The sequence below is a fragment of the Lissotriton vulgaris genome, chromosome 1_1 (genome assembly GCF_964263255.1).
Source record: "Lissotriton vulgaris chromosome 1_1, aLisVul1.2, whole genome shotgun sequence".
Taxonomy (NCBI): domain Eukaryota; kingdom Metazoa; phylum Chordata; class Amphibia; order Caudata; family Salamandridae; genus Lissotriton; species Lissotriton vulgaris.
This window is the reverse complement of record NC_141685.1, coordinates 857,676,998-857,699,270: the sequence shown is the minus strand read 5'-3', so window position 1 is coordinate 857,699,270 and position 22,273 is coordinate 857,676,998. Positions and strand designations below refer to the sequence as shown.

Sequence of the window (22,273 nt, the reverse complement as noted above, 5' to 3'; positions counted from 1 at the left end):
CATAATACTCACAAATGTACAGCTTCTGTCCTCAACAAAGGCAATGTGCCATGAAAAGGAAGAGGTATGGGCAAGATCCAAGAGGGCTCTGTCTCCGAAATCTAAAAAATGAGACCCAGTAGCCTTTGTTATCCTGAATGAAACGGTTAGGGAGTGTCTCTCCACTGAAAACAAGTCTAGAATGCCTTACAGTACCTGCAGTTAATCATGATTAATACACAATGTCATAGGCCCCCTTTGTTGTAGAACCTTACAACCCATACACAAGTTACTAAGCAGATCCCAACAATTAGTAATACCTCCCTCTAGTAGAGGAACTTCCCACTTCATGCACACAGGATGGTGCCAAGCAGCAAACAACTTTCCACAGAAGATGAAGACTTCTCTATCTCAGGAGTAAGCTGGGAAACAATGTCCTGCAGGTCTGGAAGTCATTCCTTGGAAAATGTTCCAACCCATAATTTTAAACAGCCTTTGAAGACTTCCTCTCATAGGCAGAGCAGACTTTATCTTTATAGCAAGCAGGGAAGTGCATGTCTGTGTTTGCATGCTTTGCCACATTTATCCTAGAACTACTGGCTGAGCCAATGCATGTTTCAAACTCTTTCCAAAGCCATACCAAACCACAGTACCACTTACTCTGAATGTCTGGATACAGGATCATATAAAGCAGTCCCCAGCGCAAAGTGGTAGAGGTGGTCTCGGTGCCGGCGCCAAATAGGTCGTTGGTAGTTAAGATAAGGTTATCCAGAGAGAAGATACTGCTGGGGTTGTCCTTAATCTGGAAGGGAAGATTAGGGACATGGGTTAGTGACTGTAGTGATGCTGCAGATCCTACTCCCAATGGTGTAAAAAATCATTCATGTGACTCATTACTAGTCTGGGAATGTGAAAGTCGCGGTGGATCTATGCATGTAAAATAAATAAGGATGAAGAGTAACAGTGTCAGAGAGGATTGTAGACCTCCATTTCAAAGAAGGGAGAAGGGTAATCACTAGTCACTGTTGTAATGTTGACTTTCCTACTTGGTATCTTAGGTTTGCCCTTTTAAAGCTATTGGTTCCTCTTCTTGCAGACTTTTTATCTGGCTTACACAATAAAAATAAACGTCAGTCACTGATAGTCCCCATGATACACATGGACAGAGGGTGTAGCCCTGGCATTTCCACACAATGAAGGTTAATTATTAAAACCTTTCTTAACACGGAGTCGAAATGTGGGCAGGGAAATATGTAAGTGGAGGGAAACAGAGGAGGTGGGAGAGAGGATATATGGAAAAGTCATTTAAATATCACATAGATATAACTGCTGGAGTGTAGGGAATTGAGCGAGAAAGTCAGACTGTAAATTCCACACAGGAATAAATGCAGTAAAGCAGGGGTCTCCAAACCGGTCCTGGAGGGCCGGATCCATGCCAGATTTTTAAAATAACTACATGTATCTCAATGGGGATATCCCAAAAATCTGGCATGGATCCGGCCCTCAAGGACCAGTTTGGAGACCCCTGCAGTAGAGGATGGGGGAGCAGAAGCATTCATAACTCAGGGATATAACTACAGTAGAAGAGGCACAGGAAAGCTATATCCAGCAGTGGCTCCTCTGCTATGGTGGAGGAGCATCGCCCCCGCCAGCTGCCTCAAAACGCCAGGATAATAACAATAAACGATAATAAACATGTTTTAGTATTGTTTTATTTTTCCTTTTTTACTGAGTCTTTGGGTATGGGGCCATGGGGGATAACAGGCAGCAAACGGAGCCTTGGGCACTGTTAGTGCGCTTAACACTTTGGCTGGCCAAACTATCTCTTGCACTGAAGCTGTCTCCAATCCAAACTGCATTGCCAGGTTGGAGACAACTGGCATAGGCTCCTAGTCTCCCTTGGATTGCAAATTCAGATCATTCAGGCCAATCCGGATGCTGTTCTCATGGCGAAAGTGGAGTCTGCGCCTGCGAGGACATGAGCAGAAGAGCACGACATGGCCGGCTGCAGGTAAGTTTTATTTTTTTATTTTTCCATCCCGCGACCCCTACACCCTGCCCCCCACTCTTCCACAACACCAGCCGCTACTGGCTATAACATCAAAAACGAAATGCATCAGGAGTATAAAAATCCGAAGGAGGGAAGAGACATTTCAATGCCACAGTAGAGGTATATAGTACAAAAATGAGAAGGGTGATGTCAGACATGTATAATGAGCTCAACTGCATAAGTACACTGGAACAGGAAGGGGAGTGGGAGGGTATTAAACATAATTAAATACCTCAAGAAATAAATATAGAAGAAGAATTACTTGGTGGCATGAGAGACACTTAAATACTTCAGAGATGCAAACACAGTAGCAGTTGTGTGGCTCTAGGGAAGAGAGTTAAGTAATGAAAAAGATGATGAAACCATCCAAGGAAAAATGCTGTAAAGAATAATGGAGTCTTAAGAGCCACAAAAGAGCAGAAGGCTTGTAGGCTCATTCAAAGTCACACGCAACATCCAAAATTGAGTGCCAGTGATCTTTGAGTCAATTTCATGCCAAGTGATATTTGCACTCAAACTCAGAGTATTTTCTATGCAAATTCCTCTGGTATTACCTGGGACATTTTATATAGGTAAATTAGGTCAGCAGTTGCGGGCATGTGTAGATTTACTTTACTATGCGGAGAACTGCAACTGCTGGGTAATTCCCCTTCTGACATTCAAAACTCAGAGTGGTCAGCACAATCTTCTTAGGGGCACAATCAATGCATGTGGTACATATATTTACACCATGTGGTTTATGTACCCCAAAAAATGGAGGGACTGTTAATGAGACCTAATGTAGGCTCTACATTGCTACAGCACATGGGGAAAGCAGAGACATCAAAGGTCATTTAATAAGGGTTTGCATGTGATCTACACCTTGGATCACATTCCCACTCCTAGTATACCATGTTGATGTTAGTACATGCCCATGCATGAAATTCGTAACAGTATGTTACAACAATAGCATTTAGTCTAAAACTTGCAAATGTCCCTCCCTACAAACTTAGACTGTGACATATGTGTGAAACTGAATTTTGGTCAGTCAGTCAATACTCACATTTGTGTCAAGTAGTCCGGAGATATGCAATATCTAGTTTGGAACTAGAGGTGTGTGAAATTGTGTAAATCTGTTTCTATACAATTCCTAGAATTACAACTACATTTTTACAATTTACATGCCATTTGCAACTATGAAATTCGCGGTGACTTCTTTGTTTAGAAGATAATGTTAACTCTATACTAGAGATATGAGCGTTTTTGGACAAGTGCCACCCCTCATCTTAAATTCTGGAAACTAATGTACGATACCTTCTCCATTTCAACAAGGAAGGCATCAATGAAGTCCCTGGTCGTTGCAGGGTCAAAGGTCTCCTGGTGCTCCTTGATGATTTCCCTCATGAAGCTGAATATTTCCCTCTGCGGTTGAAACACTTTCCGCTCCAGAAAAGGGATGCGCACCAACACAGGGAACAGCATCACCACCTGCCGGGCACAATGTGGAGGAAAACATGAGTTTGGTTATTTAAAAAGATAGGGCTCCATGTATTTGACTCAAACAATGACCGTCAATGATTAGGTGGTGGGCAGGTATAAACGTATGCGGATGCATTCAGATATCAAAAGACCAGCTTTATCTATTGTTAGAAACAAAAAGCTATGCTCGGAATGCTCAAGTTGATAGTAGTTACTCTGAGCTGCCTTCCAGTATTTTCATTGTTTGGTGTGCCACTTCAACCAGGAACCATCTACATGCAATTGTTCTTGGCCCAGCCACAAAAGTGGCAGTTGGTCACTTGTACTGCTCTTCTATGTAGGTTCTTCAACCCAACATTTATTATTGAACTCATTCATCAATGCTACAGCCATGGTAGCCTGGTACCAAGTTTTATATACATATGACAGACCATATGACCACGGCACTAATCACGGCACTAATTCCAAGCAAGCAGGAAGTCTGCTGAAGCCTACTGATCAGCCTCCCTCTCTCCGCCCGTCCTTATTTGAAAAGTGCTAAACTATCAACAAGAGCCTTCCACAGTCTCCCAAGAAATAACCCCAAATCATCCTACTGTAACCAGATTAGTCTGTTATCAGCTTAAAACACCACTGAACACACACTATGTCTCCAAAGTCTAACTCATCAGGTGTCTTGCACCACCGGAATAATGCAAGAAAGCCAGGGGTAAGTTAAATGGTTTATTCAAGAAAGTATTATCCAAGCAACAGGAGCACAGCTATCCCTCGGCCAGCTCTAGAGCAACTGACTTCACTGGAATGCTCACTGGTTACATAGAACACAGATGCAAGCTACCCCCACACCACACGTACCTATACAAAGTATCTTACCACTGGCATTGCAAGACTCTTACAAATGAACAATGTACTTAAGGAATAGCAATACACATTTATAATTAAAATAAAACCTGCAAATGTATACAAGAACATCCAAATTCAATGATGCTCCGACTACTGAGCATAATCCTTAAAACATGCAGGTGGTTTGCGACTCCTGACACTTCTTAGCACAGAATCCCCATCATTTGCCACAGGAATCACCTGCATCCAACGCTAGGGCATTACTAAGTCGTTCAGTTGGCCTGCTCATGTTCCATCACACATTGCCATGAAACGCTGTTGCTTTGTTCCTCACCAACCCGACTTTGACCACCTCTCTGATATCAGGTGCGGACTTAGGCATGTGCAAGCTGTGCACCTACACAGGGACACCACGCCAATATATATCCTTAATATAATAATCCTCTGACATTGGATACATATTTGCGTGGCGGCCCCTGGCAGGGATTTGGCGGCCTCCGGCTCTGTTCCACTTTCAAACACCATGACCCCCCCTCTTCACTGGCCTCCGCGCTCCGCCCCGCCCGGACCCCCTCTTCAGGGGCCCCCTACCTACACTCCCTTCCCAGGGCAGCCATGAGCCTAGAGCCGCCCCTGCTGATATAAAGCAACTCGTCTGTTTCAGCTCTCACCATTCTCCAAAATCACAGAAAAGGCCATTAAGGCCTTACCTTAATGCCCCCCTAAACTTTGACAAACCTCCTCCTTTCTGAGCACAACGAATCTTCACCCAGTTACCCACCTGAGTATGTGGGATATATTTCTTGTCCTAGATACACTCTTCCATCTGTGTGTCAGAACAAACAACTCTAACAACAGTGCTTCAGGAGCTTAGCATCCCAAATGGTTAAAAAAATGATAAAAATTAGAAGACATGACAACTCTGTGAAAGTGCTCTCATGCGTGGTCAGTTATAAACTCATATTCCCAACCCAAGCAGCAGTGTTACATCACCTGCACCTACCCGATAGGGATCAAACTGCGGCTTCTGGCATTAAGAATGAGCGAGTGGAACTTCCGTGCCCACTCCCAGCCTGGCACAGCCTAGCTACCTGGGATACCACCTGCCGCTTATGCCGAGGTGGTAAAGAAACCTTATGCCACATCTTATGCATGTGTCCTCATCTTATGGAGCAAAGGAGAACTCTTCTCCAAGCCAACTTAACTCGGCTAGGGGTTCGCACATGCCGGCAAGCATTGATCACCAGCCTGAATTTATCACATACATCACTAAACTCTAAAACTGTCAAACGTCTTCGAACCGCAGCAAGTACACTGGACTTAGCCAACTGTGCTAACACTGAAGTATCTTCCTCCCAAATACCAGAAACCTCGCACCAGCGCTGGTCACCATTACCATCTGTAGAAAAGAGGCAGGTTGACCTTGAAACCTTTCTAAAATGCACTACACCTTACCCATGGACTGCACAAGGCAAACTCTGAGCAAGATGACCCGCCTGCTGCCCGCCACAGCTCAACCGATTATCACGCTTCAAGTACTGTGTTATGCGAGATTTGCACATTGATTTTAGTGTCTTGGTCAAGCTGGTCCTCCTTGGTGCCTTGTCTGCTGCCCTAACTAATTTTAAAGACATTGTCTATTGCTTTTAAGTATTTAAAGATTCACACTCATCACCGGAGTCACTTATTACACCCTGTCCTGCACTAATGAGGAGTCCTCCTCTTCTGTTCATTGATAAACTTTTCATTACACTAGAAGTGGCACGACCTACAAGAACTAGGGCTATAGGCACTTGTGAGATCTATTTTTGTTTTTATCAGCAAGTTGTTCACTTTCTTTTATCCTTTGTAGAGGTTTTTATTACCCATACGATAAAATACAATACAATACAATACACATTCTGATTGAGTGACCTCAGATCCATACACAATATATACACCCATCAGATTTCCCAGTTTTAACCACCTGAGACACCTCTTCAGGTTCAATTACTCCATTCAATACCATTTTATCAAACAAATCTGTTGAAGCAGCATGGACAACGAACAGAATTATTCTCACTTTGTGCTGAACAAGCACAACATAAGGCTTCAACACAATCAATCAATCAATCAGAGTACTTGTAAAGCACGCTACTTACCCGTGAGGGTCTCAAGGCGCTATGGGGAGGGGGGTGCTGCTACTGCTCGAAGAGCCAGGTCTTGAGTAGTCTTCTGAAGGCGAGTAGGTTTTGGGTCTGCCGTATGTGGGTAGGGAGCGTGTTCCAGGTCTTTGCGGCGAGGTAGGAGAAGGATCTGCTGCCGGAGGTCGTTCGTTGGATGCGGGGGACAGCGGTGAGGGCGAGGCTGGCGGAGTCTTATTGGCATACCCCTTGACAAGTCCCAACTCTCTGTTAAACACTTCCTGTGCTTCATTCAAAATATCCACCAGTGATATTTCATCAACCACCATCACCTGATGAGTCCGTCTTGGATTTATAATGATATTAAGTTCATACTGGTGTACCCAACCTAATTCGGGTGGTCCATCCTCCACTACATACACTTTCCTTTTCATAGCTCTGCCCCTGTATTATATTCCTGCTTCCATATTTCCCACCAGATTAATAGTTTTGATGTACTTGCACAAAAGCGAGCACATGAAACTTCCCAAATCAAGATGGCGGTCACACAAGTGACATCAAAGCATTGATACTTCTATCCCAGTACGTGCATGGTCAGTCGTGCCTTTCTGAATTCCTACTCCTTGCACTCAACTGACTCCTCACCTCTGTTCACGCCTGAATAGATTTTGACCCCAAACCTTGGGTGAGATGACGTAGCGATCCTACAATTGATACAGCATAGTGTCTGATGAAAGCGGTGCATGCCTGTCCATAGGCTCAGCAGCACGAAACAAGGCATCACTACCAATTGCAGTGCAAAACGCTGCAGGGTTCAAAGCTACATCACAGCAGGGGCTGGCAGACCTCTCCATCACCAATTCTTGCACCCCCAGATTAACAGCAAGACAGCCACGGGTAAGTTAAATGGTTTATTCAAGGAAGTACTATCCCTAATGTCCTGGTTACTTGCAAGCTGTCAAGTAATGCCTCGAGGTCCTGATCATTCAACTTACTGTGGCATCACCACTGGATTTCACACACAAAACATGTCGCTCCATGATTTTAAGACAGCACTTGAAGTTTACCTCTTATTTTTCTTTAAAGAAAATGGCTAAACTATCTTGACAAGATAGTCCCGCAGCTAATCATGCTCTGTACACAACTTCATTTGTATGTACTTTTGTTACTGTAATTATTTAAAATCGCCAAATCAACAAAATATGTAAATGCCCTTATCTTATAATCCGAAAAAGAAACGTAGGTTCTTCCACTGCTCTTGCCTTCTTCCTTTAGTCCTAAGAACCGGACTTTGTGGTCACTCATTTTATGCTTGGCTGCTATGTTTGAATGATCTACCCTCTCAGCTATGTCTGTTGATTGAACGTTTTACAATTTGGTAAAGCTGTTTGGTCGTGGCTCTTTTGCTTCCTCCATCTTTCAGGAGCGTTTTCAGCTGGATTCTGTGCATTCCCCAGTGCGATGACATCCTTGTGGGTAAAAGTATGCCTACAATGTGGATAACAATCTGATATTGACATCTCCCTTTATTTTTTGTTGCTATGTAGCTTATATTAATACTTGCATACATAAATAAACCACGATCTCAGAAGTTACTTCCCTTTCCCCGTCAGTACCGCTGCCATGTACATTCATTAAGAAATATGCTCCTCCTGAATCCCACCAGGAACGTACACTTCTGCAGCCTCTGATGCCAGCACCATAATGTACCTGAGCCTCCGTTCAACGTACGGCCGATTCTGCTTCCTGCCGCATTCTAGAATGGTTGCTCTTTCTGGTAGTCCTTGGCAACAAAGTCTAATTATGACCTTGTGTTAATCCTCACACGATCCCCAGTACCGTTTACAGAGATTAAAGAAGAGAATATCTGAACCAACCCAACACAAACGTCAGCAGCACAAATTTGATAACAACAGTGTAGGTAAGGTTCCCATGGACTTTGAGGCAAGCCATAAAGAGTTAGAGTACACTAATGCCCATGTTATTTTGTGGTCCCAGAAACATCATCACAACACTGATATATGAGGAACCCAAGGATAAGTGCATCCATGACCCATCACTAAACCAATATATACGTGGATCCCATGCCTTTTCCATACAATGCTCCAACAAGAGACACCCCCTTCTGTTTGAAGAACTGTTGTCACTTCTCTACCCTGAGGTTTCTACCTGGCAAAGTTAATGCATTACCTGGTTGCCAGTGGCATATTAGGGTCACATGACAGTCAAGGTAAACCGCTTTTGAGCATTTTCCTCACATTCCTAAGTAGCTGTAGATGGTTATAGCTGTAGCAAAGATGGCTTGATGGTGCTAGGGTCAGTATTGACAATGAAAAGTGAAAATAAAGGGGGTGAGAATGGAAGTAAATAGAGAAACTTCCTACATGGATTTGGAACCTGGCAAGATATCTGCTGTTTTTGCACTGGCAATTTGGGACTCCATGATCATCTTTTGGACGGGCTAGAATTTTAAAAATGGCGCCCTTTCATTTATTTTTCTTTACTGCTATTTTCCTTGCTCTTTCCCCACTGCTTCTAAGGCCCACGGCTATTTTTACCTCCCCAATTTTCTGCTGGGGATTGCTTGCAGGTCTGTCCTGTCATGGGCTTAATGTCACATCTGGAATTCGTCTTGCAAATCTTACAAAGCTGTAACTTCTTTTTGTATATTTAAAACTGTTTTAGTGAAATGACATGATATTTCTGGTGAATACACAATGCAAGACTCGCCATTCTGACACTCTGGCATTTTCCCAATGGGATGCTGGGTACAGGGCAGCTGTTTTTAGAGATGGATGGGTTGCCATGGCCCAACCATGGCTGATTCTTGTTTCGATCTCCTACATGTGGGCTGGCTTGAAAGAGTTTGCCAGGAGTGATTTTGAGTTCTAGTTGATCCTTGTGAATTACAAGTGACTTCTCAATGTCAATGCACCAATAAAACAAATTATATTTTTTATAAAGAGTGTAATATTCACTTACAAAGGTCCCAGCACAGAAGGAGCACATAATGAAGATTTTATAATTGAAACAGACAGTTTCTACTCTAATAGTCTTTCAGAAGCTACCATGTCTCTTTTTACTCAATAGCCTCTCCGGCCAGCTTGTAGCCGTTCTTCCTACATTGTGCACATTGTGTGATAATTTTCAACACTTCATAAATATTCCCGTGGCTCTTCCAATGAGATGTTAAACAACATTGGGCAGTGACGACCATCATGTGAACTGAATTTGCATTCTTGATACCATTTTGCATGATGCACCTAAAATAATGTATTATTAAAGACCAACATGAATATACGATTTCATTATGTGTAATATCTAAAATTGGAGGGGCGGATGATTGTTCTGAGAAAGACGCTGTGGGTGGACAATCAGAAAATATCTTCCCTAATTCATTGGTTCTTTTCCAAAGTCCCATAGAAATCTTGTAGAAAGTAAGCAGGTGTTTTCAGGTGAACAGGGTCCCCTGGCAAAGAGAAAGTCACCCAGGTGCGCTAAACATAACCTCAAAATTTCCTTTCTTTTTCCACAAATGTGAATAAGATGAATAAGGCTGGTTCTTGGTAATACAAGTATTTTATGTGCACATGCTGTTCCATATATTTCAAACAAAACAGGTGATGGACCGAATGTGGATCAATGTCACACATTCATCCCAGTCAAAAGATCTGGGCCCAAATCCATCGTTTTTTTGCACTCCACACCACCCTGGGTTAGACAATGGCGATATGCAAATCAGCTCTGACCCTGTGCCCCATGGGAACAGTCCAGTCCGAACTACAAAAGCCATGTCCTTCCCAGAACGGAATCAAGCATCCGAGGACCGGACCGGTTTCGAGGTAACACCTCTCATCAGCCCGGCTAGCTTGACTCCAGTGGTGTGGAGTGCCTGGGACCCACGTCTGAGCATCCCCAGCGCACTTATGGCGGTATTGCAAACAAAACAGGTGATGGACCGAATGTGGATCAATGTCACACATTCATCCCAGTCAAAAGATCTGGGCCCAAATCCATCGTTTTTTTGCACTCCACACCACCCTGGGTTAGACAATGGCGATATGCAAATCAGCTCTGACCCTGTGCCCCATGGGAACAGTCCAGTCCGAACTACAAAAGCCATGTCCTTCCCAGAACGGAATCAAGCATCCGAGGACCGGACCGGTTTCGAGATAACACCTCTCATCAGCCCGGCTAGCTTGACTCCAGTGGTGCGGAGTACCTGGGACCCACGTCTGAGCATCCCCAGCGCACTTATGGCGGTATTGCAAACAAAACAGGTGATGGACCGAATGTGGATCAATGTCACACATTCATCCCAGTCAAAAGATCTGGGCCCAAATCCATCGTTTTTTTGCACTCCACACCACCCTGGGTTAGACAATGGCGATATGCAAATCAGCTCTGACCCTGTGCCCCATGGGAACAGTCCAGTCCGAACTACAAAAGCCATGTCCTTCCCAGAACGGAATCAAGCATCCGAGGACCGGACCGGTTTCGAGATAACACCTCTCATCAGCCCGGCTAGCTTGACTCCAGTGGTGTGGAGTACCTGGGACCCACGTCTGAGCATCCCCAGCGCACTTATGGCGGTATTGCAAACAAAACAGGTGATGGACCGAATGTGGATCAATGTCACACATTCATCCCAGTCAAAAGATCTGGGCCCAAATCCATCGTTTTTTTGCACTCCACACCACCCTGGGTTAGACAATGGCGATATGCAAATCAGCTCTGACCCTGTGCCCCATGGGAACAGTCCAGTCCGAACTACAAAAGCCATGTCCTTCCCAGAACGGAATCAAGCATCCGAGGACCGGACCGGTTTCGAGGTAACACCTCTCATCAGCCCGGCTAGCTTGACTCCAGTGGTGTGGAGTGCCTGGGACCCACGTCTGAGCATCCCCAGCGCACTTATGGCGGTATTGCAAACAAAACAGGTGATGGACCGAATGTGGATCAATGTCACACATTCATCCCAGTCAAAAGATCTGGGCCCAAATCCATCGTTTTTTTGCACTCCACACCACCCTGGGTTAGACAATGGCGATATGCAAATCAGCTCTGACCCTGTGCCCCATGGGAACAGTCCAGTCCGAACTACAAAAGCCATGTCCTTCCCAGAACGGAATCAAGCATCCGAGGACCGGACCGGTTTCGAGGTAACACCTCTCATCAGCCCGGCTAGCTTGACTCCAGTGGTGTGGAGTGCCTGGGACCCACGTCTGAGCATCCCCAGCGCACTTATGGCGGTATTGCAAACAAAACAGGTGATGGACCGAATGTGGATCAATGTCACACATTCATCCCAGTCAAAAGATCTGGGCCCAAATCCATCGTTTTTTTGCACTCCACACCACCCTGGGTTAGACAATGGCGATATGCAAATCAGCTCTGACCCTGTGCCCCATGGGAACAGTCCATTCCGAACTACAAAAGCCATGTCCCATATATTTGACAATGTTGCATTTGTCACAGACCTTGAAGCAGTGCATTGTCAAAGGGCTTGAATACTTGACTTGGGTATTAGGGCATGAATATAGGACTCTATAAACATGAGCTTTATGGCTTTATTTTTTGAGTCAAGAATATCTCTATGTGCTAAACTTTCACAAACTTTCTCTGGCTCATGTAGTAGTTGGAAATTGATTTTTCTATTCTGTGCGGTATTCACAGTGTCTTAGCTCAAGTGGCGGCTGGTGTCTAAGGGCGAGTTGGGCGTCGCACTGCCACTGTGGGGATTCAAAAAATGTGAGACGGAACACAGAGCAGCTACCAATAAATTGTGCTGGCTGCTCGGTGAACAAACATGTGCAACTCTGGCTTTTTCTTTGAGGGGTGGGGAGGATGGCCCTCCTCTCTGTGCTTGCCTTGGCGAAGATTTACGACCTAGAGCCAGAAAGCAGGGCAATGACGACTCATTGGTGTGTGCTGTCTGTGTCTCACTCCAAGAATAGCGTTTGAGTTTGGGCGTTATTTTCATAGCCCAGGGAGGAGTTGAAAGCCCTACATTCATTTCAATGGCTGGGGGCAGGGAAGTCTGGCATAGAGAATGTAGGAGTGGGGTGGGTGTCAGTGGCCTCTGCCTCTTCCACAAGACCCAGCAACAGTTGCATGTTTTGAAAATGATTGGTGGGCTGTGCTTGGGAGAGGAGTCCAAATCCACCATTTTCCAGTTTCTTCCAGGCTTGTGCCACGATTGCCATGCTGTCTGCAGTCCAGTCCAGCCACGAGGAGCCAGGCGTGAGAAAGTTCCATAGGCAAGTTCATTTTAGTTACAGTAGTAGTACTTATAAAAATCAAGAGAATGACAGTTTTGAATAAAAGGCGGTGAAGTTAATTTAAAATGAGTGTCCCTGGCCTCTAATTTTTACCATGCGTCCATTCACAACATACACACACATACACACTGTGTGTGTATGATGTATATGGACGCATGATAGAAACGAAAGGCCGTGCATTTCATGATTTCATTTACATTGTAAATGACACAAGACAAGGTGTTTCACTGCTGCAGTTTTCGACCGTTGATTTTTATAGGATCTGCACTCTGCGCTTCTCAGTGTTATGCGAAGGCCTAGGAGTGCTGGTTGCATGCAGAGGGATTCCACTGATGTGTTCAAAGTGGTGTAACAGCACAAAGCTTTTCTTGCCCTTGTGGAGGGCAGGTTATGGAGGAGGGAAACTCTGATTCAATAAATGTAGGTATGTGGGAAAAGAAGGATGGTGTGCCAAGACGACTTTAGAAAGTAGTGTGAACCATCAGGAGTGTATTGTCTTGTGCTAGGACCCATTTTACAATTTTTTGCATTGCGTTTCCTTCACTGGACAGAATTTCCGGCTTCTGCTGTGGGGTTATTTCTAAATTACTATTAACAAGCCCTATATTTGGCATCAGGATGCAGTAATCGTTCCCATTCCTATTCATAGTTTAAAAGTTGTCTGAAAGCAAATGTGGGAAATTTCTTACATTGGCCTTAGTGTGATTTTTGCATGATATGTGCTGTGGCACGCTTAAGTGATCCTTTAATGCAAGTAGAGAAGTGGTGCAGCAATAAAATCGTCAGTTCTATTTTATATTTCCGTTTAGGGACTTTTGGTTTTATGTTTACGGAATGAATATCACAACAGTATGTCCCACAATGATATGAGACCACTGGACAAGTTAACACTGAAGTTGTCATGACTTGGCCTACTTTTTTTTTGTATATAGCTAAAATACATTTCTTAAGAAGAGTTGGATATTTTCCAAACAGAACCGCATACTGATCCTTTTCTTCAACATGTATGCAGGGGATCTTTTCACTAAATACATGGACTACCTATTCCACGTGCAAGCAGGTTGTGCCATATTATTGGTGGATGGCTGTATATTTTATAGTGCCTAGTTATCAATCAAGTTGCTCAACTGATCCTTTTCATTCAAGATGCTGTTGTAGTCTCTCAGGCCTCAAAAAATCATAACCTATATGTCTAGAAGTTTGAATAATCTACTAGGTCTAACTGTAGTGTACTTGACCCGTAGAGGCATAGACTCATTATGTCATCCTAGACAAACATTTTATTTTGCCGCACCACCTTTTTCTTCTTTATTACATATGAGAGCACCTTCCAATATGTGAGTTCAACATTCCTTCTGTAAAAAAAACGATTTGGTTTGATTTAATAGACTAAACGTTTGTTCCATGCATAATGAAAATCTAGCCCACACATAGGGTGCACATGCTCCCTGACATGCCTCCTAGTTCACTAATAGCATTGTCATCAGGGCAGGAGCAGGAATGTTTCTCAGTTCATCTTTAAAAACTCACTTTTGATAACTATATTACTTCACAGAGATGTGACACATAGGGACTGACAGAAACTTTATTTTACTAGATTGTCCTGTTATTGTATCTGAAGTTTAGATTTTTCTGTGGGTACTTAGTGTTATATGTTCTGTTCTAATATTTTAGAAGTAAAAGATAAGTCAGGATTGGAAACTTATTTTCTACTGTTAATTGTTGCTTTTATAGTGTTTGACAATCTCATTGACTTACGGAAGTGACTTACTGTTGGCTGGCAGGTTATGGAGGAGGGAAACTGCTTCATTAAATGTAGGTATGTGGGAAAAGAAGGCTGGTGTGCCAAGATGACTTTAGAAACTAGTGTGGACCATCAGGAGTGGATTGTCTTGTGCTAGGACCCATTTTACCATTTTTTACATTTCATTTGCTTCACTGGACAGTTTCCTGCTTCTGCTCTGGGGTTATTTCTAAATTACTATTAACAAGCCCTATATTTGGCATCAGGATGCAGTAATCGTTCCCATTCCCTTTCATAGTTTAAAAGTTGTCTCAAAGCAAATGTGGGAAATTTCTTACATTGCCTTAGTGTGATGTTTGCATGATATGTGGTGTGGCACGCTTAAGTGATCCTTTAATGCTAGTAGAGAAGTGGTGCAGCGATAAAATCGTCAGTTCTATTTTATATTTCCGTTTAGGGACTTTTCGTTTTGTGTTTACGGTATGAATATCACAACAGTATGTCCCACAATGATATGAGCCCACTGGACAAGTTGAAATGTCTGAAGTTGTCCCATGTCATGGCTCGTCCTGATTTTTTTTTTTATATAGATAATAAAAATTTCTTAAGAAGAGTTAGATATTTTCCAAACATAACTGCAGACTGATCCTTTTCTTCAACATGTATGTAGAGGATATTTTCACCTTGGTTCTCATTGGCTTTTGCAAGCACACTCGCTGTCTCTGCTATGGACTCCCTATTCCACGTGCAAGTAGGTTGTGCCATATTATTGGTGGATGGTTGTATTCTTTATAGTGCCTAGTTAGCAATTAAGGTGCTCAACTGATCCTTTTCATTCATTCAAGGTGCTGTTGTAGTCTCTCAGGCCTCAAAAAGTCATAACCTATATATCTAGCAGTTTGAAAACTCCACTAAGTCTAACTGTAGTGTACTTGACCCATAGAGGCATAGATTTGTCTCATTAGGTCATCCTAGACAAAATATTTTATTTTGCGGCACCACTTTTTTCTTCATTATTACATATGAGAGCACCTTCCAATATGCGAGTTTAACATTCCTTCTGTAAAAAAAAACTATTTGGTTTGATTTAATAGACTAAACGTTTGTTCCATGCATAATGACAATCTAGCCCACATATAGGGTACACATGTTCCCTGACATGCCTCTTAGTTCACTAATAGCATTGCCATCAGGGTAGGAGCAGGAATGTTTCTCAGTTCATCTTTAAAAACTCACTTTTGATAACTGTATTACTTCACAGAGAAGTGACACATAGGTACTGACAGAAACTTTCTTTTACTAGATTGTCCTGTTAATGTATCTGAAGTTTAGATTTTTCTCTGGGTACTTAGTCTTATATGTTCTGCTCTAATATTTTTAGAAGTAAAAAAAAAAATCAGGATTGGGAATTTATTTTCTATTGTTAATTGTTGCTTTTAGAGTGTTTGACAATCTCATTGACTTATGGAAGTGACTTACTGTGGGCTGGTTGCCCAAGACTCATCAGTGTTGACACTGTTTCTGTTAACACGGGAGTGTATGTTGTATATGGACGCATGGTAGAAACTAAAGGTCACGCATTTCATGATTTAATTTCAGTGTAAATGAAATCTTGAAATGCGCTGCCTTTCTTACACGTATGTGTATGTTGTCCATGGACGTACATTAAAAACGAAAGGCCGCGCATTTCATGATTTCATTTACATTGTAAATTAAATGCACGGCCTTTCATTTCTACAATGCATCCTTGGCTGAAGTTCTGGCGTGTCTTTACTGTGCAGCATAGCCCAGCCCTTCTCGAGTCAGAATCTCTGCCAGGCTTTGTAACTTTAACATATTTGTGTTTATTGTGTTTATTTAACAATATTTTCTTACCATGTTATCTACTGAGTGTGTTTTTGTAATTTGTTGATGCCAAATTAAAGTGTACATTTGATATTTTGTTTTTTTTTTGTACATTTAATGTAAACTACTTTATTCACTGAGTTTTTTCTGGGTATGCTGTATATGTATTTATGTTATAATATTTATCTTTCAATTGAAAAATGTAACTTACTTTGTTCGTTTGTACTTTTTGCACTACAATTTCTGTTGTGTGAACCTTCCGTCTGTGTAAATTTATAGTGTATAAATGTTATATTTTACAGACTACACAGTTTGAAAAAATATTATTTATATTTGCTTGGCTAATGCTAACAAAATCAAGAATGAACTACAATAGATGGATCTGTTTTACGCCATCCAATTTTGAAAGTATTTGCAATGTATGGTGTTGCCAACGGTCTGACCCTTGATGACATCATCAACCTATACAGTAAAGATGCAGAGATGTGTTACAGATAGAAAAAACTGAGAGGGCCTGTTTCCATCAGTTGGGTGTGCTTGGCTTGGCGGTCATTTTGCAAATGGACAAGTTTGAGGATTGGGCACATTTTTTATTTGTTTCCAATGTTTTCTTCAATCTTTAAAATGCTATCTTTGGTTCCCCTTTTATCAACAATTTGCACTAAATATGTGGGGTAAAAGCCACTATTTGAATCCATTGTTCTCAAAATTTCTTGCGGCGGGAGAACCCCCCGCACCCTCCTTTTACAGTTTGGGCTCGCTCGCTCACTCAATATACTACAGTACTACATTTTTCGCATTACCACTTTCAAAATCCACCAGCCACCACTGCTAAGCTCTGCTTGCCCATTGACCTACAGCTGGCGGAAATTAAAAAAAGACATATTAGCTGTGGCTTCCGTATGCTTTTTAATAAACAGAAAGTTTATATTCAGTGCTGAATTGCAAATGGAGGCTCTGGAGCAACCGGTGCCTACTTGCTCTATAGACGCCTTAGGAAAAAAAGAGTACAAAACGCTCTAAGAAATGACGCATTGCAAGCAGAGGTATGCTGTGAAATGAGTATCCAGTTTGAAGCTGTCTGCCATACTTCTACGTGCATGTTTTGAACTTTTCAGCAAATATTTTAAACTCATGCATGCTGTCTAAAGGCATTATAGCAAAATAACCTGGTATGTTAAGGATATGTGATATATTTAATTTTAACTCTCATCTTATTTTTAAACGCTGATCTGTTCATTATTATGAAGATAATTGTAACATACAGGATTTGTAGAAGAACAGTACATAATAAATTCCAACATTTGGTCTGACTTTAAACACTCCTATTCTGCATGTGCATCACAGGAGGGGTGGGAAACACCTGTCAGTTTTACCTTGCCCACAAAAGTCATAGATCCATTTGGGGGATCAGAAAACCCACTAGTTGCAACTCCTACAAATAAGCAACATGATACAGGACTGAAGGCTACTGGAACATAAAGGGAACAGAAGGCTGCAACAGTTCAAGTCACAAAAAAAAGACATATGCAGCTGTGCAAAACTGAATTGGAAAATATCCCCAGTGTCCCTATGCAAATAGAGTTTGAGGAAACTGGGCAAGGCTAGAAACAATATTACATATTTAAGATGATCATTACCTTTGTAATTCTGATACCATTACTCAGCTTGCATCTAAAAACATGTTCTACTAAACAGCACTTGACCATAGGTCATTTATATGAAACTTCTGCATGTTAGGTGATGGAGATGAGTGAACCAACAAATTAACAAATAGAGCAGAGCTAGAACCGTGCAGAGGGTCTAGCTTGACTTTAAAAGCCAGTACACAGGCTGCGGCATGAAAATATTTTACACGTTTATCATATAACAAATGTGATGCAAAAATATGATAAAGTCTCTCCAAAATCCAAATATTTTTTAACACGCAGAAGCATTTACCTCAGCACATGAAATCATACCACTGCCTTTAGAGTCTTCTATTAAAAGTGAATTTCTAAAAATGAACTTAGAAACGTTCCTATCCCCCGGCTCTGAAAACAATGCGATTAGGGGAGTAAGATAAAAAGAACAGATGATGGACGAAATACTGACAGACATTTACCCTCAGTCATAGATCAGGGTTAAATCCATCATTTTGTTTTGCTCTCTATGCCATTCGAGTTTGGACCCAGCCATATGCATATCAGTTTTGACCCTGCTTCGCATGGGAACAGTCCAGGCACACCAGATCCTCCCTGGCCCAAAAACAAGTATCCTGGGACCGGGTTCTGAATGTTAACCCTCATCAGTCATGCTTGTGTGAACCCAGTGGCATAGCAAGTACAGGACTCAGGTCTGGGCATACCCTTTCCACTTAGGGCGACAAATACAAAAAAAATTGATGATGGATGGAATGATGAAAAAATCAAACATTCACCCTCAGTCACAGATATGGGTTAAATCCATTGTTATATAGCTCGCCACGCCATTCCAGTTTGGACCTAGCTTTGCAGTTTGGACAAGACTGTTCTCATGGGGTGCTGCGTCAAAAATGATTTGCATATGGCTGTGTCCAAACTGAGGCAGCGTGGTCAGTGCTTAACTGTAAACATGTAAACATAAACCTATGTTAGGCATTATTAACAGTAGACAAGAACATTGCAGTTTTTCAGGAATTAGCAAAAAGGAGTGATCAATGTTTGTTGGTTTGCATTCTTCCCTCTGAGATCCCATCTCTTTACAGGAACTTCAATAAAGGGTTTTAATCTGTTTCTTTGGGATGGTACAGAGGGAGTCAGGTTTACGGAAGAATTCGGACGTCCTCATTCTCACACAGATCTTATCTAAATGATCCAGCCAATGGATATGCATAGCATGAACTCAGGAAAGGCACTTCTTTATAACCAACCTCTTAAAATTTGTTTTAGGTTAAGTCCATAAAGCGCTCCACAGCAAAAGGGGACAAAGTGTAATCAAGTCCTCCAGAAAGTTTAGGCCCAATTCCCTGTGGCATATTTAGCTGGCACAGCTGGGTGGACCACCACTGGTCTCTTCATGAAACAATTTTCTGATTTTTAGAGGCTTGCACGGTCTACATAGCCCCACAAACCTGCTCCATAGAATGCACCGAAGATCCATTTAGCTTTATACACCTCCAGCATTACTTTGAGAGGTTTTTAGCCCAGTTTACTGGCGAATTTGAAAACTGACTCGATAGAACAGTTAATATTTTGCTTCCCTATTCATCTTTGTTGGACCCAGGTCCCAGACAATTAAAATTGGATACTCAAATAAAAAAAGGTCTAATTTCCCCAATTTAGGTACCCAAAACGACAAGTGAATGAGTCTTAGGGATCTTCGCGCCACAAGTCATGAAAAATGTTTTACTTAAATTGTTTTTTGGGTCAAGGTCACCCAAAAAACGTCTTAAAGCGTCTAGCAATCTTTGGAGACCATTAGCAGTACTTGACATTAGCAATGTGTCATCTGTGTACAACAAAATAGTGATCCAGTGGTTTCCTACATACATCCTTACCATTATTGGCCATGAAACTCTCCAGTTTGTTAATATACATATTAAATGAACAGTGTGCTAAATCACAGCTGTGTCTAACCCCCTCTCCATAACCCGGACAACTTGGAACATTCAGTATTCTATCCAAATCGCACCATCGCCAAAGAATGCAAACACAAGCTCCCAAGATGCCCACATCGCCTTACCTGCACCTGGGTGATCAGTGGAGCTGTGCGCTCAGGAATAAAAAATTAATAAATAAAAAAGCCCTATAAGAATATGAGGAGCGAAAGGCAGCACAATAAATCAAAACATTGGGGGACCCGCTGCCAAAAGATTTACTGCTTTGCCAAGGAGCACTACGTAGTGCCCCACTAGTGGGCTTGTTCTGCATATCCTTTGGACCTTGTGGGGCACCAAAGAGGGCCAGCTGCACCACCAATTATTTGCATCAGTGTTGAAGGGTGCTGCACGGTTTGCAGGCGCCACCGATAGGTGTTTATAAAATTTCAACTTTAAATCTCAGGTCACATGAAAAGTATGACCCTGGGAGGCAATCTTACTTATTTAAAAGCATCCAGGAGCTAGAGTTTTGCTCTTCAGCTTCAGAGTATGAAAGATTCCTAGTGGTAGGTTCTGTGGCTGTATTTTATGTGGCCTGATGATGGGAAACAGAAGACTCTAACACATGTTTAATGTTGTTTTGATTACAAAGCTTTGACAACTTTGTTGATGAACAGTGCAATGCTTGTTGATACCAAATGCCTTTAAGCATAAATACTGAATCCATTGGTTTTAATGGTGAATCTCAAGATGTTATTATAGTGTTTAATAATGTGGTGACCTGTTGACAAAGCCAATAGTCTAGTAATATATACTGATGTGGTGACCCCCCTATAAAGCCAATAGGCCTGCTTTATTTGAAATGACACCCTTTTATGTTGTGATGTTATGATATTATGGGTCACTTGCGATGTATATAGCTATAAATGTATGCGTAGTATTTAGTAGTGTGTGAAATAAATGTGCTTTTCTCTTTTTTAAAGCACTGGCTGGGCAATCATTTATTGAGTGTTGGTATTTTGTGTCAACTCTAGCCCATACCACCTCTACTGAGTAGGCCCTGGACTGCTCTACTTTGCTACCATGAGACAATCAAGTGCTACAATGGGGCACCTGGTTCCAAGTAAGGGGGTAACTGAGGACCTATTACTTGTGCAGGACTCACATCTTACACAACTAATAACCCAATTTCTTATGACATAGTTGACATAAATTATCAGTTTAATACTCATCTAGTAACAGTCACACTTTTAGATGTCATGCTACGTGTTAACATAGCAAACGTATATGCAACAGCAAATACAACTACAATTACAAAGAGTGTTGCTGTTGGCCCTCCACCTGCACAGTTTGGAATCAGATGATGACAATCAAGTGATATAAACAGAAGCTTTAAAACAATAATATAAAACCTTCACCAGATCACTGAATGTCCAACTAACTCCTTACCATTCTTAGGTCATCAGCACAGATACAGCATTCTAGCAGATCAACTGACCATTAGGATTCCAGCACAGCTATCATACTTTGCTTTCAACCTTTCAACCAATTCCAGAACATCCTTAAGTCAATCTAAAGTTTAAGGGTACCCAAATACCTTTACAAAAACAAGCAAGTTGGATCACTGTTGATTACCTTGGGCAAAAATCCTTCTAAAGACAAAGCTAGAATGTATGCAAAAATGATTTACTAATATGGAATAGAGAGAAAGGCCTATAGAAGGCAGCATTTAAAAACAGCTTGATTACAGCATCTTTCCTGAATTTGTATTCCATAACACCATATGAGTGTTCATTGCATCCCTAAAAGTGGCATCCCTACTAAGTGTTTGGTTGGCATGGTGTTTTTTTAGTTATCTAGATCACCCATTAAATGATTTAGATCTGAAGTGTACACATGGCTGCACTAATATACTAATATCAGTAATATGCTTTTTTCAAGATCATTTTACCAGATATATCTTTCACTTAAATTAATCTATACCTCATCGAGACATTAAGAGCCATATTTGAGAGACAGGAGACCCCTGTGCAAATTGGGAACAGAGTTGTGAGGAGAAACACAGTGATGCGGAGAGAGCATGTCCTCCACGTGTTAAAAGCCACTCAGAAGAATTACTTTTGCACTGCAGCCCAGCCGGAGAGACCGTTCACGGACGTTGCCCTCATTCAGGTGCCCGGCTGCAGCCCGGCTGGAGGAAAGGACGGATGAAGGAGGGCCCTTCTGTGTTGCGCAGACTTACAGGCAATCCAGAGCGCTGCTCTCATACAGCGGTCTGGCCCGGCTGTTACATGGCTGTGCAGCTGTGCAACCAGTACCACCCTGCCGCTTCCATACACTGAGGACCTATTTGGAGGGGAATGAAGCAGAGGTGGAAGTCTCGTGAAGGAT

At 42.2% G+C, this 22,273-nt stretch overlaps 1 protein-coding gene across 1 annotated transcript in view; it reads right to left on the bottom strand.

The window, feature by feature from the left end:
* LOC147748028 (cytochrome P450 2D15-like) overlaps positions 1-22,273 on the bottom strand; it is a 425,856-nt gene that overhangs the window by 176,801 nt on the left and 226,782 nt on the right. Inside the window, exons 5-6 of the mRNA XM_086958026.1 lie at positions 3,323-3,496; positions 640-781 (exon numbers count right to left, since the gene is read on the bottom strand). Of these exons, the coding sequence (XP_086814152.1) occupies positions 640-781; positions 3,323-3,496 (316 nt within the window). The remainder of the gene's footprint in view (positions 1-639; positions 782-3,322; positions 3,497-22,273) is intronic.